The sequence below is a fragment of the Leuciscus leuciscus genome (assembly GCF_965113295.1).
Source record: "Leuciscus leuciscus genome assembly, contig: SUPER_11_unloc_6, whole genome shotgun sequence".
NCBI classification, from domain to species: domain Eukaryota; kingdom Metazoa; phylum Chordata; class Actinopteri; order Cypriniformes; family Leuciscidae; genus Leuciscus; species Leuciscus leuciscus.
In genome coordinates, this window is record NW_028118541.1 from 283,038 (window position 1) to 310,318 (window position 27,281).

The following is a 27,281-nucleotide window of genomic DNA, read 5'->3' on the forward strand; positions in this document are numbered from 1 at the left end:
TTGAAACTTCTGAAAACAAACTGTCACAAAACATATTAAATAAATTATTTACAAAATATCCTCCAACGTTTTGCAACACTTTGCAGTTTGAATGATGTCTTGTATGAACATGACGGAGTATGTTTTTATGTTTCCACTTTTCGATCGTGCCCGCGCCTCACACACACACACACACAACATATTCCAGCATTGTAATCTTGCAGCCTGTTCATTATAGCCGTAATAAAATATAATAATAAAATAGTCAACCTAACATATAAAAATTGCACTGCTCTGTTTAAATAGTCAGAGGTATAATTCGTACATTCACAGTAAGCACCGCTCCACTGTGATGTTTCCAAGCACATTTTTGCACATGTGAAGAGGATGATTTTTTCCGTCGATAATGGAACGTGAGTGAAGTAAAAAGCCTATAATAAAGAATAGTTTACCATCCAAATACATCACGAATGTTGAAACATTTTGATTCTAATGAGAGAGATGCGTGAGCCCAACGCCGCTTACTTTCACTTTCGCTTTAAATTATTTCGTTTCGGCTTGTTTATAGTTATTTTTTGTATTCTTGTTCTGTTCTGAATATTATTCAATTTAACTTCATTTAACTTAAATTTAAATCCAACTTCACGCAGTGATTGACGGCGGAATGCATTTTCAATTTGCACATTGAATTTTGCTTCATTCATTGCGGGACATTTAATGAAAATGCAATTGCAAGTGTCTTAACTGTGGGTGTAAATGCAATTAAGAAAAATAACATTTGAATGATCATTTTGCTACATTATTTGTTTGAACATGTTAAACATATCTAATCATTTCTGTAATACATTTTAATTTTAATTTTGCAACTTATAAAGCGTTAAAATGTTCAATTTACATATTAAAACTAGTGTATGAAATGGCAAATGTAAATTATATAATTGAATTTTCATTTTGCACCAAAAGTTGCACAAATGTAATAGAAAATGTAAATTTAAATACAGAAATGCATTACCATTTTACATATTACATTTCAAATTGAATATTGCTACCCATAAGCTTCCATAGCATTCTCATTGGTTTGCTGGCATTTGGGGGGTTTCATGCGAAAGGAAAGCTGACTGTGAATAGAGCTACAGGGATGACATCCAAACCTGGAAGACTAATTCGCCACTGGTTGCCTCTAATTTATGGAAGATTATTTCCGCCACGAAATAAAACAATTTAAAAGATAATTGTGACTTTTTATCTCACAATTCTGACTGTTTTTCCCCTCAGAATTGCAAGGTACAAACTCGCAATTCTGACTTTTTCTTGCAATTGCTATTTATGTCACGCAATTGTGAGTTTGGCCCTGTCACAAATGGCACCCTAAACACTCGCGGTCTTCCTCTGAGTCCGCACTTTCCTGACGTAACGCCGCTTTGACTGTCGTGAACAAGTCAGCTGTGGAGCTCGCTTCAGTGTGCATTTAGAGCACATATCGACCGCAGAGGGGCGCTCGTGAGTACCCTTCTGAAACCTAACATTACTAAATGGGACACCCTATGGACTTAACGGGCACGCAGAAGCCATTGTAAGTCTACAAGACTGAAAGTGCATATGAAGTGTGCCATTGAGGACAGGGCCTTTATATCTCGGTGAGTGGATTCTGACAAAATGAAACACCTCTGATTGGCCACTGCGTTCAATAGACCAACAAACATGACTGTGATTGGCTACATTTCTCACCGCTGTAAAAACATTTGACGTTCTCCAGAGCTCAAACACAAAAACACACTTGAGAGTTTGCCAGTATGATATTATTACAGAATCAACTGAGGGTGATCTTGCATTCGCTTGAGAGTGCTTATATTTAAATTTGACTTTGTGATGTTTTTTTCCATTTTTTAATTTAACAAACTATTTGTGATCAAGCATTAATTGACGGACCCCCTGCAGTACGGCTGCGGACCCTTGTGTTAAACTGATCTGATCTGAACTGAGAGAGTGAAGAGTGTGTCATTGTTCTCTACAGGTTGAGATATTGTGGAGTCACAGATGAAGGTTGTTCTGCTCTGGCTTCAGCTCTGAGATCAAACCCCTCACACCTGAGAGATCTGTATCTGTCTGAGAATAAACTAGGAGATTCAGTTCATCTGCTCTCTGCTGTACTGGAGGATCCTCACTGTAAACTGGAGAAACTGGGGTAAGATGAACTTTCTGATAAACACATATTTTGTCCTTGGTAAATATATTCTTTATTAGTAATGTAATAGTTTTTAACTTTTTTACTCAGTGATCACCAACTTTGCTTGTTAAACTCTAGCTTGTTTTCGGGTCTGAAGAAGGAGTCCAACCAAACAATTACACAATCCACACAACACAAATGAGAGACAATTGAATACATTTTATTGAGAGCTCATTTTCTGTACAATTATAGTTTGACCAGGAAAACCAAAACCAGTATTTTATGTGTGATTCATAGACACTCAGTTAAACAATAAATTACAAGTGATACTTACTTCAGTCCAAATCCACATGAAATAAATATTCAGTTAAATCAGTGAACATCACAGGTGAGCCAATGCTTGATTAAACATGCTAATCCTAAAACATAAATGTTCTCCCCAGTGTATACAGTACTGTGCAAAAGTCTTAGGCATGTTAATAGACTTCCATAGGAATCGAAGAATGCGGAAGTAACGTCAAAGTTTTGTATTGCAGTAAATATCATTACAATAAGGCAAAACAAGACTATAATAAATGTCCTAAAGAACAGAGCACAACATAAAAAAAGGAAAAAGAAATAGAAAAAAATTATAATATCAGGGACAAAAAGGTTTCTAATAATTACAATTTCTTTAATAAATTGATTAATCTTCCACTTTTCAATGTTGACATTCTCTGATCCTCTTCGGTTTAAAAATGACCGAACACATTTTTAATTTAATTGTTTTGCTTCATCTGAATGGGATGACACTTGGTGACGATTGTTGTATTAGCTTTGTGAACACACACAAAATAATCATAGACATGATTCGGATATGGTAAAGGGTCGTAAAAAAAAAAAAAAAATGTCACTCTTGGTTCCTTCAAAAATGACCGACAGGAAATGAATGGGAAATACGAAAACTCAGAGAAACTTTTGGTGGTACAAACTACAAATCAGCCGCTGTGCAGAAAAAAAGTGCACAGCAATGAAGGAGTGACACTCTAACACATCAAGAGTGCAAATAAGACCGACCCACACACACACACACACACACACACACACACACACACACACACACACACACACACACACACACACACAGAGAGAGAGAGAGAAATGAACTGGTAAAACTGCAACAGCAAATTTTGATAATATGCTAAATAAAATCAATAAATGAAGAAAAATACAAAAAAGACTCACACACACACACACACACACACACACACACACACACACACACACACACACACACACACACACACACACACACACACACACACACACAGAGAGAGAGAAATGAACTGGTAAGACTGCAACAGTAAATTTTGAGAATATGCGTAATAAAATCAATAAATGAAGAAAATACAAAAGAGACTCTCTCGCTCAAACACACACACGCACACGCACACGCACACACAAACACACAGAGAGAGAGAGAGAGAGAGAGAGAGAGAGAGAGAGAGAAATGAACTGGTAAAACTGCAACAGCAAATTTTGATAATATGCAAAATAAAATCAATAAATGAACAAAAATACAAAAAAGACTCTCACACACACACACACACACACACACACACACACACACACACACACACACACACACACACACACACACACACACACACACTTATTTTAGCCTAATAGGTGTTCCTGATATCTGCTGCATATGCAACAATACATAAATTACAGTTTGTATGTACATAGTTAAAATAATATTTATTATTATAATTACATTTTTATTCCTGTTTTTTAACCTACAGTTTGATAATGATTGTTTGCTGTTGTTATTTTATTGTTTTTGCTGTTGGATCATAATTGCTGTTCCCTTCTGAAGTTTTATTACCATTTATAGAATTAAACTGAATAAAATACCAATTAATTGCAAAATGTCTGTATAAAGTGTTTTGAATTATCACTATCCATCCCTTATTTTGTTAGATTTTTTGAATTATCAAATACTGATTAACAAAAATGCTTGCATTGTGTTCCTTTTCTAACCAAACGTTATTGTTTGATTGTAATCATAATGCAAAACCTGATACTTATGTAACAAAAATATCTAAACCTTGACAAAACTTAGTCTTTTAGAATGTCTAAATATATATCCAAATACATTTTAAAAAACTAATAAAATGGAGAAATCATGTCTAAAAAAACAATGGGAATCAAAAAGCCTCTCTATGTATTTATATAGGGAGCAACAGTACAGCCTACAGGCGGTTACACGACATTACACAAGTTTTTACTTTTTAACGCCACTGGATGACGCTTTTCTCACTTCAAAAAATGGATTTTAAAGGCCTGCACTAATGTGACATGTTGCATTTATTGAAAAATAAATAAAAAAAGGAATTCTAATGGAACAAAATGCTCATAATTTTTTTTTTAATAATTATTGCATAGTACCATAGAAACCTTTCTAAATTCGAAATAATAATTAAAAAAAATTATTTAACAAAAATATATTACATTGGTTTTCCTGGAAAAAATAATAATAAAAAAAATGACATTTTAAGGCTTCGGTCACTTTTGACCGTGTACGGATTGATGCTGGAATGGTTAATGCACTATCAAATACATCTCCATTTCCAGACCTATACTCCAGAACACATACACAAAGATTTCCAAGAGGGAAAGGAAGGAAAGGTAGAAAGAATGCTGAAATGAATGCACACTTATGGTGAACACAATGTAAACACAGCTTCCAAGAGGTAATACAATGTAGTACTAAATATGTCACATTGTTTCATGAGTTATATATGTCACATGTTCACATTGTCATATGATTTACTAAGTCACATGGTTTTACTTCTTATGGGAAAAACCCTAGCGTAGGCAGAGGAACTGATGTAACCAAAACGTTCCTATATATATGGGTGCTTTTGTATGAGTGAGTGCTTTTTGATTTTGATGTCGATGCAGTCCTGGAGAGAATCAATATATCTTCAGATTATTTAGACTCTTCATTGATAATTGCTCTGCTGAAATTTATAACTTGACATACTCGGACGAGAACAAGTTATTCATATATTGCTTGAACTGCATATAAGGTATTTAGCCTTTGTGAATCCATTCACAGGACTGCCCTGGAATTGGATAGAGCTGAAAGTATTATAACCTGTAATCTTTTGTTGATTTGCTACACATCTTATATTGTATAACCAGTATTTTAATCCTTTGTATAAATAAATTTTATTTTATAAAGACAAGTACCGTTTATTCGTATTTCAGCTCATCACAAGACAGTTCTATAATAATAGCAATAGAGCATTATAATTAGAGTTTACATTATTGATTATTCTTCAAGAAGCCCTTGGACAAGATACTGCTGGACGGTAAGCATAACTTTTGGTCCATAGGCTCGTACTTGTAGAAATGTATTGTTTCACAGTAAGGTTATTATATTCCTAGATTTGCTGATATATATTAGACAAGCCGAGGGAGACTATCTTTGTAAACCTGACCTGACAGCACAAGGCTATTCTAGATAACTTTGGTTACTATGAAGCTAATCAGGAGATGAGATAATATCAGATCTCACAACAACCGCGAAGGAGCCAAGTGTGACCCCTAAACGAAGAGGACCAGAGGGATTTACAGTAAATCCAAAATTCTTTTTAAAATACAGAAAACAATGCACTGAAAAAGTGTGTTGGATTTAAATGATTGAATCATGCACATCAGCTCCACATGAACCAATTAAGTTCAACAAAGATAATTTGTTCACATAATGTCAACATCGTGGAATCAAGTCATTTCCAAGTAACCCAATGAAGAAGTTTTAAAGTCATTTTAATATGGTTCCCTAACTGGATTAATTCATTCAATTTCTTATATTTGTGTCACATGACTGAGTTATAAGATTGTATTAGATTGCTACAAAACTATTAATTAGCAATAGCATATATTAGCATGCTAAATGCTAAGCATGAAATCTAATTGTAATATAAGTAATAAACATATTAGAAAAAAATATTCTTTTAAATGGCCATTAATGGATCATTATTGGACAAATATTTAGAAACAAAAATATCTTCAAAATATTAAATTAATATTATTGAACTAAAATATAGTACATTTAATTGCTAAAGTTACACTTCAGGTGTTATTAATGTTATCTCTTTATCACTCCATAGTTACAGCACTGCATGGTATTTGTCCCTCAGTTTCTCCTCAAGTTCATGGAGAACCGGCATCCTTTATAAAGCAGTGTAGAATATAGTGGCATTGCTTGTCAATACATTCAAATCACATCACACATTGCAATCTTTAATAAAATGGTCATTTTACACACTGTTTACACAGCGTCATTGTTCTCTACAGGTTGAAATATTGTGGAGTCACAGATGAAGGTTGTTTGAGGAAGATCTTGCATTCGTTTGAGAGTGCTTATATTTAAATTTGACTTTGTGATGTTTTTTACCCATGTTTTAATTTTTTAACAAAAAATTATTTGTGATCAAGCATTAATTGACGGACCCCCTGCAGTACGGCTGCGGACCCTTGTGTTAAACTGATCTGATCTGAACTGAGAGAGTGAAGAGTGTGTCATTGTTCTCTACAGGTTGAGGGATTGTGGAGTCACAGATGAAGGTTGTTCTGCTCTGGCTTCAGCTCTGAGATCAAACCCCTCACACCTGAGAGATCTGGATCTGTCTGAGAATAAACTAGGAGATTCAGTTCATCTGCTCTCTGCTGTACTGGAGGATCCTCACTGTAAACTGGAGAAACTGTGGTAAGATGAACTCTCTGATAAACACATATTTTGTCCTTGGTAAATATATATGTATTAGTTATGTAATAGTTTTTAACTTTTTTACTCAACGATCACCAACTTTGCTTGTTTTTTTGTTTCAATACATCTGAATATGTATTCTCTCGTTATTTCATCTGACTCCATGAATGAAAAGGTTTTAATGATATCTGTGGATCATTAATTGTGAGCGAATGTTTGACTATTCCTTTTAACTCTTTAATGCAAATAATGCCAAAGTCAGTTAGAATAATCAAATGTAACAATTTATTATGTCAGGTAAATGTATCATGCCAATTTCTTAATCATTTCAAATATAATCGATACAAAACATCAAATACTCTGGAAAATGAGAAGAGATGCAAACCCAACAATAAGAAATACATGAGGCTGAAGATCTCTCTCTCTCTCTCTCTCTCTCTCTCTCTCTCTCTCTCTCTCTCTCTCTCTCTCTCTCTCTCTCTCTCTCTCAGCCTCACGGGCGAATCTGAGGTACAGAAAAAGGCCTCGAATTCCCTGCTGCATTTCATTAAATAGCCAGGACCTCTTTCACTTGGAAATATCTTTTAACAATGGAAATTTGCATTCAGAGGTTACACCTTTGGGTGTAGGGAGACCATTTGTCTAGAGGCCAACCCCTCCTAGTGTGCTAGTTATCCATAAACTCTCAAAAACCTTATTACCTTTTGTTTTACTTATTTGGAAACGAGACATTTGTACCAGTCGCACTGTGACATTTTAAATGATACCAAACATGAAAAATACTCTGTGATAATCATTCACATTAAACTATACATTTTCTTGGGTGATTTACATGTGGTCTCAGCATGTGAGAGGGGGAGTGAGGAAGAGGAGGAGAGATGTGTTCTGAGGTGTGACTTTGCCTCACAAATGCTGAGTTCAAATGGTAATTTCCAGAGAGGTTCTTTGTCCTCTCAGGGTCTGGGTGCTCCCCAAACAGACTGTCCGGCATTTCCTAATTTATCAATTCTTACAGATTGAACACATGAGCTGCTCTTCAGGAACATGATTCTGCAGGACTGAGTCACTGAAATACACACTGTCACATCACAATCAACACTTCAGTCTCTTGATTTTAAACCGACTCGATCTCAACACATTCAGAACTGAGAAATGAAGAACATGCTGGATTTATTCTTGCAGTTCATCACGTTCATCTTTCTGCAGGGACTGTTTTTAAAATATTGTTTACATGATTAAAACAAATCATTACTCCATACGTACTGTATTAGTACAGATCTAAAGACTAGATGTTTAATAATCACGTTTTGAGCTCTTTGACATTTTAGATCTCAGTCCAATGATCCATCAAAACATTTTATTTGTGCTTTAAGTTTGTATTTTCTCTTTAATAATGGATTCACTGCTAAACTGATCTGAACTGAGAGAGTGAAGAGTGTGTCATTGTTCTCTACAGGTTGAGGGATTGTGGAGTCACAGATGAAGGTTGTTCTGCTCTGGCTTCAGCTCTGAGATCAAACCCCTCACACCTGAGAGATCTGGATCTGTCTGAGAATAAACTAGGAGAATCAGCCGTGAAGCTTCTCTCTGATCTGAAGAATGATCCACATTATAAACTGGAGACACTATCTTGTAAGTAGATTATTTACTACAGATTACAAAATACAGTAATTTGTAACATATTTCGTTGGATTACACGAGCTTTGTAACCTAATCTAAATAATTTAGAATACTTTGGAATATTAATAAGGTTTGTAACACAAAGGGTCCACCAAACATAGGACTTGGTTTTCCCCTGCATATTATTTTAATGACATCAGTTTTACACAGTATTTCTTGAAGAAAAAAATATATTTTTAGGTTTTAGTGAACATTTAGTTTAATATTTTAGTAAAATATTTTGTATATATATATATATATATTATTTTTTTTTTACTGATGCAACACAATGCAATAAAAGCTGGGGTGTGTATATAACATTAATATTAATGTACTCTGTATGTATCTCTGCCTGTGTTTGTTCTGAAATGAATCTACTAATGTGATGTGACCGCAGTAATGTCTCATACTCCATATGTGACTCTGTGTGTTTAATTGTAGTTTAAGGATCAGCTGATGGTGAATAAGGAGCCGCTACAGAGACCGAAGACGCAGAGACCGAAGACACAGAGACTGAAGACGCAGAGACCGAAGACGCAGAGACCGAAGACACAGAGACCGAAGACGCAGAGACCGAAGACGCAGAGACCGAAGACGCAGAGACCGAAGACACAGAGACTGAAGACGCAGAGACCGAAGACACAGAGACTGAAGACGCAGAGACCGAAGACGCAGAGACCGAAGACACAGAGACTGAAGACGCAGAGACCGAAGACACAGAGACCGAAGACGCAGAGACCGAAGACACAGAGACCGAAGACGCAGAGACCGAAGACACAGAGACCGAAGACGCAGAGACCGAAGACGCAGAGACCGAAGACACAGAGACCGAAGACGCAGAGACCGAAGACACAGAGACCGAAGACGCAGAGACCGAAGACTCAGAGACCGAAGACACAGAGACCGAAGACGCAGAGACCGAAGACGCAGAGACTGAAGACGCAGAGACCGAAGACACAGAGACCGAAGACACAGAGACCGAAGACGCAGAGACCGAAGACACAGAGACTGAAGACGCAGAGACCGAAGACACAGAGACCGAAGACGCAGAGACCGAAGACGCAGAGACCGAAGACGCAGAGACCGAAGACGCAGAGACCGAAGACACAGAGACTGAAGACGCAGAGACCGAAGACACAGAGACTGAAGACGCAGAGACCGAAGACGCAGAGACCGAAGACGCAGAGACCGAAGACGCAGAGACCGAAGACGCAGAGACCGAAGACGCAGAGACCGAAGACACAGAGACCGAAGACGCAGAGACCGAAGACACAGAGACCGAAGACACAGAGACCGAAGACGCAGAGACTGTGACATTACTATTTTTATTTATTTTTTTGTATGTGCAGCTGCAAGTTTTTTTGTTTGTTTGTTGTTGTTTTTTAACTTTTGGTTCAGATCCAAAGACAGTTTGAAAAAGCATGAAACCTTAATACATTTTCTTTGTGTACAGGAATGCACCCTTATGTCTCTTATGAACTGGTTTTACATTTATCAATGGTGAAGTTGCTCGGAAGTCATCATCTAAGAAATTCTTCTTGAACTGAAAATTTGTTTTGTTACTTAATTATTTAAACTTTCATGATGGTTTCACATTGCGACATTGTTTTTCTTTAACCTATTCTACACTTGTAAGTTTCACTCTCGGTCCCATCACCGATCAGTAAAAAAAAAACAAAAAAACTGTTTTTTGTACAGTGTATTTACATAATAATTTGAATGTAATAAGATAACGTTCATTTTGGATGAAGACTTATTTAGCCTACACAAAATGATCATATTCATCTGAAATGATGGGTCAATCTGATGATCATCATGTTCACAAGAAAGCAAACAGAAGACAGAGCATAAAAGATTATTGAATTTACAGTTTGCTTGTTTTTGTGTGTAACATGATGTTTATTAATTTATTCTTATTATAGAAGGTATAATATCTCACCACTGTAATAGAGGAACTGCAAACTGTCAAAAGTAGCTCTCATTTGTCCACTGGCCAAAGTGTTTTAAAGACACAGCTGTGCAGTGTTGAGCTCACTGCTGTCCTGGGACACTTAAACCATTGTGGAACATTACCTTGAATATGTGCAGGAAGAGCTTCTCTGATCTGATCAAACTCTGTTTCTGTGCAAATCAATCCATGCATTATAACTGTAACCATAATAATACCAGGCATGTGTGACAGTGAGTATCTGTTGTCTCATTTCACTGGCCAGCTCTGTGTAATTCTCTCTGCAGTGGCTCTGAGCTCCAGTCCAGGGCTGCGTTTCCCAGAAGCATTGTGAAGTTGATCGTGAAGACCATTTGCCACCAATGTCCTCTACGATCAACTTATCTCACAATGCTTTGGGAAACGCAGCCCAGGTTTTTCTCTCAGATGCCCAGACATTGGCCTATTGTGAGAGATTTCTTTGTACCGCATATATCCAGAGTCTTTATTGCGCAACCACAAACTCTAATGATCACAGTACATCTATGTGTGTAAGTCGCATAGTTTGACGTAGGCAATTACATAGATACAAATAGAAATCCTTTTCATTGCTGAATGTGTTCCTAACAATTCAACTATTAATTTTCCCACACAGGGCCTCTGACGTGAGTTCACGAGAGCGCCACGGCACATGCGCGAGAACTGAGAAGTTTTCCCTTCATAAAACGCTTAGTTTCTCCTTGCCCATACTGCATATCTTGCATGACTCAGTACATAATTGCAGAGATTCACTTTCATATCTTTATAGTCTACACAATCTCCCATTTTTTTCCATTCGTCTTGTTTAACATTTCCCCCCCAGTTTTCTTTGATTAGCTCTTTTAGCTTTTCATGAAAACCATCAAGTTCTCTGCACTCTAAAAACACATGCATCAACGTTTCTGGAGCAGATCTACACACATCACAATCCCTCTTTATGTTCTTGTTTATCTGGTGGAGGACCACTTTCCTGTAGATTCTGTTGTGTCTTAATTTAAAATCCAGGTTTTCACATTCTATTCCATTGTACTTTACACATAGATTTTCCCAAATTTCCTTAACCTTTAAGCCAGGGAGCACCTTAGGCCACACATTTTCTGATGCTGGTAATTTGATCTCTTTTTTCAAAATAAATGTGTACATCATATTAGTGGATCTTCTAGTAGTCTTTTCCCATCACCTCCGTCAAAATACAAATCTGGCAATCCCCATTCCCCAGGTTTAACAGTTTCATTTTCAATACTCTCTACCCAGGCTCTGGGCAGACTTGTCTTAATATTTTCACACATCGAGTCCACTTTTGACATTTCGATTTCATCATCCCACTCCGAAACACAATCATATAAGGCTCTATTAGGTAAGAACCCTCTTACATCATATGCTATATCCTTAACTTGTCTCACTCCTGCTTTCATATACAATTTGTCATAAAACACTCTCTCTTTCATTCTAAAATTTGGATATAAAAATATCGGTTGTTTTAAAACTTGATTTATATTTTCACACTCATACTGTATATTTCTGTATATGACCTCTGCCCACACACTTAGCACTTCCTGATAAAACAGCGGCATTTTGTCATACATCGGCTTTTTCAATCCCATAAAAAGCCCTTCTTCCCCACATCCACTACATTTGTCCAGCACATCCTTCATATAACCTTTCCATCCATACTCCACTTTATCACATAAATACTTTTTCATCGTTTTTACCCTTATGGCCTTCTTTTTAACTTCTAAGTCAATCAATCCTAATCCTCCTTCTTTATAACTTGCAATTAATGTTTCCTTGCTATTTTAACTCCTTTCCCTCCCCACATAAAATCATTTGTTATCTCAGTCATCTCATTAAGAAAGCATGACAAATCATCAAGGGTGTTTCAGGCTATGATTAGGTTAGGGTGGGCTGTGTTTTATGTTTGTCAAGCAATTGGGAAATAAAACGCAAAAAATGCAATAAATGTAATACATGCACAATTAAACCCCGACTCCGACAGAAAAGGGACATACATTCTTTGTATGTTTGAAATAATTCAAAATTATAAAGCAAAATTTTTTGTGGTTCATTTTAGCAATATTTAGGACTAATCCTAAAGTGTGGCATGAGGGGCACTGGCAATCAAATTGTGATTTTAGTGTGTCATCCACTGTCTCTGCTATGCAACTGCAGCTCAATAACATATGTAATCAAAACAATGTTAATATCACCAACTGTCCATTTGGAGAAAAATGAATATTAGCAAAGCATGAACTAATACTGAAAACCCTAGTAAGTTGTTACCAAACCCTTTGTTGTTTTGAGAACAAAAAAACATTGATTAAAGATTCAATCCCTGAAAAATGAATGGTTCCACAAATCTGTAGAGAATGACAGGGAAACAATAGCGAAAACAACTAAATGAAGTGTTATTATCTTGGCCTTCTCAGGTGTGTATATCAGGTGTGTGTCATGTTCATATGGTCACTGTGATCTGCTTTCAGCATCCTCAAATTCAAAAAGAATCCCAATACATCAAGTATCTGTGTTGTGATGATGAGTTGACCATGACTCTGTGGGTGACTGGGATACGTATTGCAAAGGTGAGCAGAAACCAGGCCACACACCAAAAACCAAAATAGATAATGATGATAAATGCAAGAAGACACTAATTTGAAGTTTTTGCAGCAAATTAAATTATAAATTATAGTTTACAATGCAAAAACATACTGTAAATTGTAGCTGTATTGTGTTGGGTCCTATTGTGAGCTGTCTACTTTGTCAAAAAAAAAAAAGTTCTTCTACTTTATTAACGGTCTTGTTTTGTCATGATTTTGTCATAGTATGGTAAGCAGTTATATGAAAACTACAAAGCCGCTGTGAGGAAAGCAGCCGGCACTGGAAGCTGGGCTAACCGCACTATCCAGGCCTCCTCCAGTGCATCCACACCCTCCCCTACACCTAAAGGTAGAGATAATGAGCTAAATAGATTGTTATAAAATGTATCATAGATCTTGATATATTAAAGGATTTTGATGACATTTTTGTGCTTATCTTTCAGCCAAAGCTGCGAATGGACACGCTCCTCAGCTTCCAAAGGACACCAAGGTACCTCTAAATCTATCAGTTGCCTTAGTAATGAAGAACACCATAATATAATACCATAAATAATATAAGTTCATGGACCATACTGAAGTGTGAACTATTATGTTTTCAGACACTTAACTGCATGTTAATTGCAATTAAACAAAATATAGTTTAAATTTATTAACACACTTAAGTACATAATTTTATAACATTTCATAATTACTTCTACTTTCAATGAAATATGAAGTTTACTGCCGAATGTACTGAGAAGCATTTATAGTAAACTAAAATATACATATATCATTTCTATTGAAACTTGACATGTTTTCAATATTTAATTACACATTTGTCATGATGAAGTTGCCAATTGGTAAATTTAAAATATATTAACATTAAATGTATTAACGAATAACACACTACAGTTGAAATTATAATCAAATTTGCATGTGCTCTAGTATGTTTGTCAATATCAAAATAAATGTACTGCAAAAGATTACTAAACCATAATTTAAAAAGTATAACTGTTAATTTGTCATGATTGCAAAGTACACTTTTTAAAATTGCACTAAACTCTGTTAAGAAACAGTCATGAAAGTGCAGTGTCTTTAAATACACATATAGTGGCCTTTTATTTAATGAACAATATATTATCTGAAAATATATATTTTTAAATATACTTCAAAGATTTAAAGTATACTTCAAGAGCAGTAAAATTACGCACACTACTTTTCCACAAAGGGTGACGGTTCCTTTAGAGCTGTTTTAATCCCCTTGTAATTTCATCATTTATCTGAAATGCTCCTGAATGCTACTTTTGGTTTGTTTTTGAAGGGTCCTGGCAACCAAACATCTTTCCCACCACCTCCGCCTTCAGTGGAAACCCTGCCTCCTCCACCACCCGACCCCATGTTGCCTCCTCCTCCCCCTGCTCCTCCTGCCAGCACAACCAAAGTCAACAAGTTTCCTCCTCCACCTCGATTCCCACAATCCTCCTTCCCACCTCCACCCATGGATGACCTGCCTCCACCACCACCTCCTCCAGAAGATGCCGAGCTGCCCCCTGACTTTCTTCCTCCACCGCCTCCTAGTTTTGCACCTTACGGGGGAGACTCGCTCCCCCCACCACCTCCAGACCCCATTACCTCCCTTCCACCTCCTCCTCCTCCTGGTCCCCAAAACTTTGCATCTGCAGGTGGAGCTCCACCACCACCGCCTCCACCACCTCCACCACCGCCTCCACCACCACCGCCTCCACCACCACCGCCTCCACCACCAGCTCCTGCACCGGCTGCCAACCCATCCGCCGGCTCCGTCAGAAAAATGCCTCCAGCTCCACAAAAGAGAACTACACCTCTTCAAACAGCGCCCCCAGGTGGCGAACTCATGTCAGAACTGATGACAGTAATGCTGAAAAAGCGCAGTCAACAATGATCTTGAAGACAGATAGAGCTAATTGACATGTTTTTGTAGTTGGACTGAGGAACTGACCGCCAAACAAGTTCTTGGCGTGACATTAGGACACACATCTTTAATAATTTTTATATTTAATACTGTCACCTAAGAAAAAGACAAGCCATAATGGTCTGTCTGAAGATGTTACATTGTATGTATAATTGTCAAGTCTTCATTTCACAGTAATATATTAAAGCAAACACTCTAAGATATATGATAAGCATGATCATGACAGCATATTAATTTGACATCACATGTAATAATACCTCTGAAAAGTCATTTTTCTCTGCTTTTCTGACAGCAGATTCAGCCATCCAGTTCCTCAACACATACCGTGGGTTTACTCCTGAACAATAGAAAAATTACTAATAACATTAAATACAACATAACACATCGTAAAAAAACACACACTACCGTTTAAACATTTACGGTCAGTAAGGCTTTTAAAAAAAAAAAGAAATTAATATTATTCAGCAAGGATGCATAAAAAGGGCCAATAAAGACATTTATAATATTACAAAAGATTCAAATAAACACTGTTCTTTTGAACTTTATATTAATCAAAACATGTATCAGGGTTTCCTCAGAAATATTAAGCAGCTCAACTGTTTTCAAATGTTTCTTGAGCAGCAAATCATCATATTAGAATGATTTCTGAAGGATCATGTGACACTGAAGACTGGAGAAATGATCACAGGAATAAATTACATTCAACTGAACAAATATATTAATTACACAAATACTGTATATTCAAATAGAATAATTTATTTTATATTGTAATAATATCTCATAGTATAATAATATATTATAGTATTACAAAATGACTGTTTTTATTGTATTTTTGATTAAAAAAATGCAGCCTTCGTGAGCATAAGAAACTTCTTTCAAAAACAAATCTTACCAATCATGAACATTTCAGCGGTAGTGTTACTGTAACAATATATAAACACATAATATATAACACTGCATCATATAACATATACAAAAACACACCTTGCATTCTGTGCTGCCGTTCTTCATCTGAGTCACTCATTATCCTGAAGAAGACGATTAACACATCAAGTGATGTTCATTTTTAATCCTCTAAAGAGTTTGAGTTTACATTACAGCAACATTACCTTGACAGACGCTGTAAATACAGCTGAACCCAGTCTCTGAAATGCTTGTGTGATGAGAGGTCTGAAAGAGCCCACAAAGACTGTCAAGAGAGACACAGTCACAGTTAATGGACTGAAATCATGATTATGGATATTGCGGCTGCTGTGGGAGTGAATGGAGAGGAAACGTACCGGAGCAAAGGATCCCTTCTGAAGCCGGGACAGGGTCACTTCACTCAGCTGTCTGAAAGTCATAGTGAAGTCTGCTCCAGTGTCCTCCATTAGCTCAACACATCACACATCACACAACATTATATGGGTCATTCTCAGGAAATGCTGCCATTTGTGTGATCTACTACTGATACCATACTGGACTTAACTATTTCTGACAGTTTGGCTGTTAAATATATAATTCAAAAAAAAAAAAAACTATCTAATTAAAAAAGTTTATAATGAAAGTGTGTGTGTATATATATACACTACTGGTCAAAAGTTTTAGATCTGTAAGATTTTTTATGTTTTTAAAAGAAGTCTCTTCTGTTTACCAAGGCTGCATTTATTTGAGTAGTACTTATACTATGGCAAGTGTCAAAATGATTAATGACTTTGACCTTTGACCTTTTGACAGGTTGAACTTCCGGTGACCTTTATGATTGATGGGTTGAACCTCCTTTATGAGGTCATGGGATTAACCTTTGCCCTTCCTACCTATCGATCATGTGGTTTGACAGTTGCTTTTGCCCCGGTGACCTAGCTAGTCCTAAATCATAGTTTTGACGGTTAGTTTTTGACCTTATTAACCTTTTTAGCCCTAAATCATAGTTTTGCCGGTTGTTTGAACTTTGTCCCAGTTATGTGTGTGCGTGTGTGGTTATATGGCTTGTGCCTGTGCCTGCAGTTATTTCATATATGTGACATTCAGTTATTTCACATTTATATATAAAACATTCTATAATTTATATAACCTAAAACAATTAAAGGTTGAAAAAACATTTAGTTATTTCACATTCATATGTAAAACATCCTGTCCTTTATATAATTTATATAATATAAATTATCATGCTAAAGTTCTTTTTAAAAGTGTATAATATATCATCTAAAGCAATTTAACTAAGGTTGAAAACATTCTGCTCTTTTTTAAAATTATATAATGAAATACTTATAAAATCTACATAATGTTGCATATCACACTAGCAATAGTTTGAAAAAACATGCTGTTCTTTTAAAAGCTTACTAAAACCAATTGGTTTAGATGAATAAAATCATCTTACCTTATTTTAGAAAGTTGAAGTATACCATTGATGTCCACAAAAATGCAATGTATGAATGGATTCAAAATTGTTTTACACAACTGAATTCACATAGTCATTCCTGAATGACCTCACACTGTCTCAAAACATAAGGAGCGCGCGCGTGTCTGTGTGTGTGTCTATGCGCGCGTCCTCTTCCTGCGAGCTCTGACCCCCCTCCTTACAGTGTAACTGTCAAGTGAATCTCACACTAACAAAAGTTGAAAACATGCCTTTAAAAGTATAATATAAATATCTTATTGATCCAATTGTTTTAGTTTTAGATGAATAAAAAATGACTGAGTTAAAATGAACTCATCAATGTCCATACCACTGATGCCCACAAAAATAATTAAACTAAAGTTGAAAAACATACCTTTAAAAGTGTATAATATAAAATAAAATATCTTGCTAAAGTTGAAAAACATACCGTTCCTTAAAAGTATAATATAAATATCTTATTGATCCAACTATTTTAGTTTTAGATGAATAAAAAATGACTGAGTTAAAATTAACACATCAATGTCCATACCACTGATGCCCACAAAAATAATTAAACTAAAGTTGATAAACATACCTTTAAAACTGTATAAATGTAATGGTTATAAAATAATTTTACTAAGGTTGAAAAAAAGATTCAGTTCTTTTAAAAGAATATAACATAAAAAGCTTACTAAAACCAATTGTTTTAGTTAAAAGTAAATAAAATCATCTTACCTTATTTTAGAGAGAAAGTTGAAGAAGTGGCTCCTAACACATCATTGTCCATTGATGTCCACAAAAAATGCAATGTATGAATGGATTCAAAATTGTTTTACACAACTGAATTCATATAGTCATTCCTGAATGTCTCTCAAAGCACCGTCTCAAAACATAGGGAGGCGCGCGGTATGTGTGTCAAAAAGTAAAACACACGTGTCTGTGTCTGTGTGTGTGTGTGTGTGTGTGTGTGTGTGTGTGTGTGTGTGCGCGCCCCTTCACATGTGAGCTTTGACCCCTCTCCTTCGCATACCAGAGCACAGTGAAAGTGAGGAAGGGGTTTCCTAATATCACACTCACAAAAGTTGAAAAACATACTGTTCCTTAAAAGTGTATAAATAAAATGGTTATATAAATATACTGAAACCAATTATTTTAGATGAATAAATAAAATTCATCTTACATGTTTAGAGTTACAACTCTTGAACTTACATGTTGAGAGCTATAAATCACAGAGTGGTTCTCTCTCACACCAGCGTCTCTGACTCAGAGGGGTGTATTCAGTGATGGGATGAGACATTTTGAATGGTGTGTTAAACTTATAATCCTAAATGTTTAAATGACATCTTTTAAAAATAAAAGATGTTTTAAAAAAATTATTAAAAGTCTTAATAAAAACAAATATTTTACAACGATGGTCTGTGGAAAAATTTGACTTGAACAAAGTATTTTTATTTATTTATCATGGGTATGTCAAATCACTTGAAAATTGAAGCGTCACAAGTCATCTCACGCCTGTGAAATATTCAGTAATTTCTTAAGTTGTATCTGTGAGAAAATGACAACCACATAGGCCTATCTTCAGAGAGAGCAACCATGAAAACATTTAGAAACTGGGAATCTTCCAGAAATAAGGTCCTTCCGATCAGCGCTGAGAAAGAAGTTACTGGACAATAATGATAGCTTCAGAATATCGGATGACAGATGAGTCTCTGTGCATCGTGTCAGAGCGTATGTCATGTTAGTCTGCTAACGCCTTTACAGAGCCAAAAGTTTTGTACACACAAAATTTATTTCAAATCATAATCGTAAAAGTTTACATTAGATATTTTAAAAGATTGTTTAAATTATATCTTTAAAGTTTGAATACATACTCATCTTCTATTTATCTTTTAGAAGACTTATGTATGATATAAATTATTTTGTTTAACGGTGACCTAAAGTATAATTGTTATTAAACAATGTCTGTTCAAAACTTTAGGTGGTCGTCTTAAATCTAATTTATATGAAAAAGATTCAATCAGCATATTTTTTTCCATGCTGGGTTTCAATTTTTATGGTGGGGGCTTTCCATAGCTATCCCGTACACCTAAAAACGACCATCACAGAAAACTACATTAAAAATGAAATAAATAAATCATTTTATAAAATGTAAACAAAGTTTTAGCTAAATAAAAACACCTTACATTTCCAGAGAGGTGAAGTAGTTCTTTATGCAATGATAAAAACGATCCAAAAAAGCAAAATAGTTTAAGTTGTCATAAACAGAACAAAACAAAACAAATCCTTCAGTGATAAACTACAGTGTGAACTGAAGCTTCAGGATATAGGGCGACAGAACAGATGAGTCTCGGCGGACAATGTCGCAGTAAATCTAGTCTGCTAACGCCTTTCCAGAGTACATCCAGAGTTTACACTAATTTCATTTAAAAGCATAACCTTAAAAGTTTAAATCAAATCTTTAAAATCATATCTTCTTAGAAGATTTATGTATTATTGTTACTAAGCAGCGTCTGTCCAAAAACTTTAGATTGTTACATACAACATACAACATGAAACATGTTGTCAAGGTTTGTCACAATGTTTTTTAAGAAATCCTAGGACTTCACATTGCTCTTATTTAGTCAAAGTTGTATCATTTGGAAAATCAAAGTAAAAATCATACATCGTCTTAATTCAGAGTATAAGTATAAGATCGTATAAGATCATTTTTACTCGTATCTCCCGAACTAGGGTGAAACCCTTTACTGAGAATATACCACCGGTCATCTACTCAAAATATATGTAGAAGTTTCAAATGTTAGCATTTGTTGATGGTGGCCGCATGAACAGACTTTGGGGAGAGCTATAGCAGAAAGCATGCCCTTTGACCTCCTCGATTTTGGAGGCTTTTTTGTTAAAGATTTCTCCCATCTAGCGGTTCTCCCATCTACTCGCTTTTTGCAACTTTGGTAAATGTGCCAAGAAGCTATGACAACGTGTCTTCCAATAGCACATCATCGAGTTTAACTATACATGTTCTACCGTTATGCTGCCTATATAATGATTTACACAACCAAGCTCGTCATTTAGACCGTAACTTTGACTTACCTGTCGAGAAGAAAGCAGGCAACTTCCCTTTCAAAGTCTTTCTCCTTCATTAGCTCTTTCCACCTGGGAAATTTATTTATTTACATACCGATCAATAAAATTTTTGCTTTTTGGCGACGACCAGTGCAGCCTTTCAAATGTGCCAGGGGCAGTATTTTCAAATTTTCATCCAGGCTGCCCCGGGTTCGACTCCCGGTATGGGAAGACAATTTTTTTACATCGCCAACAAAATTCAAGTTATTCAAGTTCATCAATAATCATTTTTAGTTATGCATAGTCTTAGAGGCCTACACGAACTGCAGAAACAAGCAGTTTCTTGAAGATTCGGTACTGAATCATTTTCACAAATACAATTATTGAATTCAGAAAATTTCACTATGGAATATTTACTTTATCTATCATAATTTCAATTTAGTACGTCATCATTTAAACTTTTCATCTCATAATTATGACGCATAGTCATAATTTTTATTTCAACTTTTTAATTCAGAATTACAATTTTTGTCAATTACGCCTTTTTAATGTAATACTTCAAACGGTTTTAAGTCATCATTTGGTTGTTGACTATAGTAGTGCTGATGATGAAATGTGTCGAGTTAGGCTAGCGCTTTTTGTACCTCTCTGGTCTTTTTCAAGATGGCGGAACGACACGGAAGCTTCCTTGGACATACCCGCCCCATGTAAATAAAGATAAGAAATGATCTGATTTTAAGAAAGATCATTTTACACCCATGAGGACATATTTTATGAATACAGACAATGATTTTAGCTAATAAAATAAAAAATTTCAACCCGAGCGAATCTACACATGAGAGGCCTTCAGAAGTCATAACTTCAGCGGCTTAGGCCCATTGGTGTAGGTATTTGTAAAAATCAAATACTCTATTACACTTTTTAAAGTTAGAATAAAAAGACCTGTAGTGTTGTCTGACACAAGGCCATTAACTTGTTTTATAAATGTACTTTGCTTATTTCTACAAATATCAACCTGATAAATGAAAATCAGAAAAAAGAAAAAACAGTGTTTTAAAATACAACTAAACCATGATAATGTTTAGTTTAGATGTTGATGACTCAGGCATAGTGCAACCAGATTTCTCTAACATCTCACTCACAACGCAAAACGTTGTAAATAAACATTTTCAAACTGTAATTTAACCATATTTTATTAATATTATGTTGATTTAAAGTTTTTGTTATTAACTAATACCTTTATCTTTTAACATCCGGCACAAAATGAAAGAGATGAATTATTTGAAAAAAGGAATATTCACAATCTACAGTTAGATTTTCTCCTACTTAGTATCTGTGGGTGTATTTTTACACATTCTTGTAAAGACTATGGACTAACTTTAAAACAATCTTTATACAGGAATGAAACGTGTCCATGTAAGATTCAAAAGACCAAATCACTAAGAAAAGAGCCGTTTATAATAAATACACAAAAGGTTCCAAATGATGATGGTTTTATTACTCCGCTAGATTTAGTCATCTTGTTCAGATAGTAGGCGACACTGTTTCACATGTTGTATGTTGGACCGTATGTGTTTTAGATGAAAACGTTTCTTTGAGAGCCGTCTATAGAAATAAATGACGCTTAAGAATTTAAGCGATAGTCTTTCTGTTTGACTAAATTGATATCAATCACACAAATACGAATCACACAAAAGTACATGCTGTTTTACACTTAAACTATTGCACCGAGAGAGGCATATTCATCAAAGTTCCACACTTTGGTAAAACCTGCAGATAAAATTGCACGAATAGTAAATTCTAATTCTTCATCACCATGAGCCATTTAAAAACATACACAGAAAAAGCCACTATAGTGATCAGTTTTGACTTTTGGGGGTTTTGTCATTGACATTTTTTGCTTCTTTTTGTTTTTGTACAGTTTGCAAAAAGTATATAGTCTCAGAGCGTGGTCAAACATGTTCATATAGGAATGTATCCTATACTTTATAGGTCCTTCTAGTATGAGAGTGTTTAGTATGAGAGTGAATCTTTCTGCTATGTCTACGAAACATCGACGTGAAAGATGAGTATTGCTGTTTTTTCTGTTACCTATTACAGTTTAAACTCGTCTAACTATTACACTTATTTTGTTATTATACACAGTTAAGCTAATGAATTACGGTTGATAAGTGTTATATTCATGTGAAAGGGGGGATGATTCATTTTTTATTCCGTCCACACCAGAGTTTTAGGCATCCGTCTTTTAGGCCCGATCCAGAAAACAGACGTTGTGTCTTAATAATTGCTCTTCTTTTTATGATCTTCTTTTTATTCTGCATAATGCTGAAATATTTTAACCTATCGTCAATTTCAAGCGTTAGATAAATCGTCTAACTATTATATCTTGTTTATACCTGGATTCTTGTTTAACAGCGCTATTGTTCTCGGCCTCATCAAAGTTCACATAGTTTTCACCGACTCTGAAACAAGACCAAATATTAGTTGCTCTTATTTAATTTTGGTTACATTGTTTTTATGCATCATGTTAAATGTAAATTTTATGATAGGAAAGTACGGACAGCGCCTTTGACCAATCCTCTACATATGGGGCACTTGCTCAGAGAAGGCGCACATTCTTTGCACACAACTAGGTGACCACAGGGGATGAAGACAATGTTCACTTCCTTATCCATGCAAACTTTGCAGATGCGCTCCTCTTGAAGTCTTCTTAACTGTTCCTCCATAGGCAAGTCTGAAAGATCTTGACTCGGTGATGCAGCTTCATTTGTCTGGGCCGTCAGGCCACACTCAAATTCCATCTCTAAAGCAGACGTCACCACAGGATTGTTCTCTTGTTCTCTCACAAATTCTCTCGAGTTGCTGTCTCCATTAGTCAATAGCCGCTCAAATAGTCTTGGAAATCTTGCTTGAATCTGATGGACAAACTCTTGGCCCTTTTCTTGCAGCAGGTATTCACATCTTGGAAACCACTTGGCATGTTCTACCCATGGATCATCACCAGACTCCCAACATCTGAGTCCACCATCGCAACAAAAGCACTTCACGTCATCATTACGACCAACATAGTAAAAACCAGCCTTAGCCAATTGGTCTGGTCGAACAGTTATTCTTGAGGGCCAGTAGACAAATGTGAGCAATCGGTCTTCACACTGTTGCATTGCCGATCCATTGGAAAGGATAGATAAAGGTACATTATCTGCACGGTCATCTCGAACGAAGCGGCAGTGGGGGTAATGCCTCTGGTGTTCTGATACTGCCAGATCTCCCGGTTCCCAGTTGCTAAGCTGGCCTCCACAACTGAAGCAAGCCACTCTGTCGCCCTGGCCAAGGTAGTAGAAACCACTTTTGGCAAGCTCGGCCGGAGCTACTGGTGCAAGAGTCCAATTCTGAAAGGTGTCAAGGCGTTCCTGTTCCCGACGCATGTCAGGATTCTGACAAGCCGGAGGGCGCTGGTGAGACATATCCATGTTTAAGTAAACTCCTCCGTTTGGCCTGATACGGATGCCGTGGTGGTCGATGTAACGGGTGTCGCAGGGGTGGAAAGAGGATGGCTTCGTTGCGAAGCGGGGAAAGGGCACTTTTGATGAAGACATAAAAATGGGACCACAGGGCGTATCCACTCAAGCCCTTCTCTCTGCCGGACATCCCATGACTAGTGTCTAGTCGTCCATGACAGAACACATCATCTTATTAAAAAATGTAATGCGAACAAAGAACAACACCACAAAATGTCCTTTCTTCTGTACACGGCGGGCAATACAGTTGTATCATTTGATATGATACAACTGTATTGCCGCCTCGGGAATACGGTAATTAAAATGCAGAAAACAAATATGTAAATATGTAAATATTCTAAATATTACTCTAAATATTATTATTATTATTATAATACTATTTTTATGAGCTCAGACATTTTTTAACCAGAAATTTTTATTTCAACATTATACTTTCATACATTGAAGAAGAAATTTGAGTGAAAGACATTTACAGATGGTCTAACCAGAATAGAAAATCTCTGCAGGCTATCATGTTTTGCTCCAGGGTATAGTTGACCAGACTTTCAACTAATTCACCAACGTCAGTTTTTGCATTTTTTGACACCAGTGACACACAGAGATCCGTTACAAATGTCCATATAGCGAGAATTTCTGTGATTTCGAATTCGTCGCAACATCCACCCAACACATCCAGAACTTTTCTGAGGATTACGCCGATCGGCTCTTTGCCGTTAAAAAACATGGGTGTTACATCAGGCCATGGCTTTGTCAAGCCTCTTACGACGTCCATTTCATTTTTGAGATTTGTCACACGCTTGGTATCCTGCGCACAATCTTTTTTCATATCACACGCAGCGTCGATGATCCTGTGCATCAAGCCAACCATTTGGCCTCTAAAATGATCTTTAAACATAGAGTCCAGTGCAGCTCTTAAACGACACTCTTTGCCCGTGGCACACTCACACACCGGAGGATAATTGTACCCCGTATCGCCAGAACTGGACGGGGAGTCGTTCTCCATCAGGTTTTGCGTCGCCATTTTTTCAGCTTTTCGACGAGTCTCCTGAATCTCCTGGAATGTTCCTGGAATCTCCCTTGCGGTGCAATCGTGCGTTAATGCTCGGAAGTTTGTGGGTCAGAAGTTTGCGTCAGGCTCAGACAAACAGGACTTTCAACTTTTGTTGCAGTGGCGCAGCAGTCCGAGGCTAGTAGAGCTAGAGTAGAGCGTGCAATGTTCTGAAATATTTATCAGGCTGGGGTCCACCCACCCCGCTGGAGGGGCTGAATAGGGGTTGTCATCAGGAAAGCCATAAATAACTAGGTCCTGCATAAACAACAAGTCCTGGGTCCAAGTCCTATCCAAGTCCTCCAGAGAGAAGAATAGAATAGAAGAATAGAATAGAATCGGGCATTTATATAGCGCTTTCATATGTACTACTGTACACCCAAAGCGCTTTACAATCATATCAGGGGATCTCTCCTCAACCACCACCAGTGTGCAGCATCCACTTGGATGATGCGACGGCAGCCACAGTACAACGGCGCCAGTGCGCTCACCACACACCGGATATAGGTGGAGAGAGGAGAGAGAGTGATAGAGCCAATTCAATGTAAGGGGATTATTAGGAGAGAAGTTTATTATTTTCACTCAATCCAGTTACAAAATCTGATTAAACATTACATGGGTGAATTGTTCAACATAAGTTCTGTAACACACATTTAGAAAGTAGGATGTATTTCATTTTAGTTTTTCTTCAAACAATGAGACAAAAGTAGCTTTGTATGCACAGATTTTGAGAAAGAGACATCCTTGTCTTTATTTTTAAAAACATAGAACCAGAGAACAGAGAACCTTGTGCGGCATATCCGCATAAAGGGTTAACATATACATTTTAGCATTATTTAAAAACTAGGATGATATAATAATATAATGTAAATGTTTCACGTGAAGATTTTATCAAATCAAGCCAATTCATGCGAATACTGTCGTATATGACCAAAGAGATATATAACAAATATGATATCCGGGGGGAAAGTGTAAAGAAAACGCCATACAAAACATTACATTCACACTCGGCAATTCGATAAGTGTTAAAAGTGTAAGGAAAATAGACAGGCTACAATAGATTGAGAATGGTGATGTTAAAAATTGTTAAACAGGGTGTTTCAGAAGAAATGCAAAGATGTGCTTTTTACGAACGCCCGCTCTACACGTGACGTCACATCTCCGCGTTGCTGTTTTGGCACGCTTTATGCAAGTTTGAATCGTTCAGTCATACACACAAGTGCAGCGATGGAGCGCGTGAACACGAGCAGTGTGAGAGGATTCCTGAGATCTTGTGACGATCTGACTGAGAAAATTCGCTGTTTAATACAGAAGAAACTCATCAAGAAGTACTTGAGCAGGTAATATTATGCGCTTACGATGCAATGTGTGGGAGTGATGCAGTATCCAGAGGTTGAATTGTAAAAAAAACTAAAAAAAACTATTTTATGCGTGGATTAAAGAATAGAATAAAAACAAATAGGCATTTATTGAAGACATATTTTTTATATCATTGTAGAATGTATTTCTCTCTCACTAGCCTATGGACAAACAATCCCATGCATGCCAAACTATCATTTGGCATAACTAATCATTATCAACATATTTTTTGATAAAAGAGTTCCAAATGATAATTTTAAGCGCTCCAAAGTTCACTTTGTCCACAAAAAGGAACTTAGCCTTAATTTACTGAAGGCTATGGATGTTAGGTAAATATGTTTATTAAATTGTACACATTCATTCATGTACACGTTATGTGTTTCTTCTCCTCTCACATTAAATCACAATTTAGAAAAAAAGAAATTAGAAAAAAGTTGATTAGTTTGATTATTTTTGTCATTGTTTAACATTTCTCAAAACATTTCTGTCAAATATGAAATGTTTAGTTTAGCTACTTGCACCTTATCTCACACTTTAACCGTTATCAGCTATTATCAGATAGTATTGTCCTAACATAGACTATTATTGTTATTGGCCTAACATAGACTATTGTTTTAACTCTGGTTTAACTTGCTGTGCGTCTGTTCACCGGCCAGCATGTGCTCTAACACTGCAGCATCAGCCGCTTCATTGGCTTTGAACTGGTGTATGAATGTGTTTATTTTATGTTAACTTTATTTTTGCTGTACATACATTTTATTCTTCTAACTGTTTGTCTTTGGTTAACACAGTTGGAGAAGAACAACAGGGAGGTTGGAAGACACAGTAGAGGAACTACAGAATAAATATGGAGAGAAAACAGCATTAAAAAGGATCAAGTCCA

General features: G+C 36.3%; 2 protein-coding genes across 2 annotated transcripts in view; both read left to right on the forward strand.

Moving 5' to 3' along the window:
- The window catches only part of LOC309510262 (ribonuclease inhibitor-like), a gene marked incomplete at its 5' end in the record, with an annotated part of 331,533 nt that overhangs the window by 277,883 nt on the left and 26,369 nt on the right, over positions 1-27,281 (forward strand). The window contains 2 exons of the mRNA XM_082191275.1: positions 1,994-2,164; positions 6,735-6,905. Of these exons, the coding sequence (XP_082047401.1) occupies positions 1,994-2,164; positions 6,735-6,905 (342 nt within the window). The remainder of the gene's footprint in view (positions 1-1,993; positions 2,165-6,734; positions 6,906-27,281) is intronic.
- LOC309510259 (amyloid beta A4 precursor protein-binding family B member 1-interacting protein-like) lies at positions 12,603-15,024 on the forward strand (the record flags this gene model as incomplete). The annotated part of the gene is made up of 4 exons (XM_082191272.1): positions 12,603-13,139; positions 13,350-13,473; positions 13,568-13,614; positions 14,425-15,024. Exons 1-4 carry the CDS (start codon positions 12,987-12,989, stop codon positions 15,022-15,024), a joined length of 924 nt encoding a protein of 307 aa, XP_082047398.1. The 5' UTR covers positions 12,603-12,986.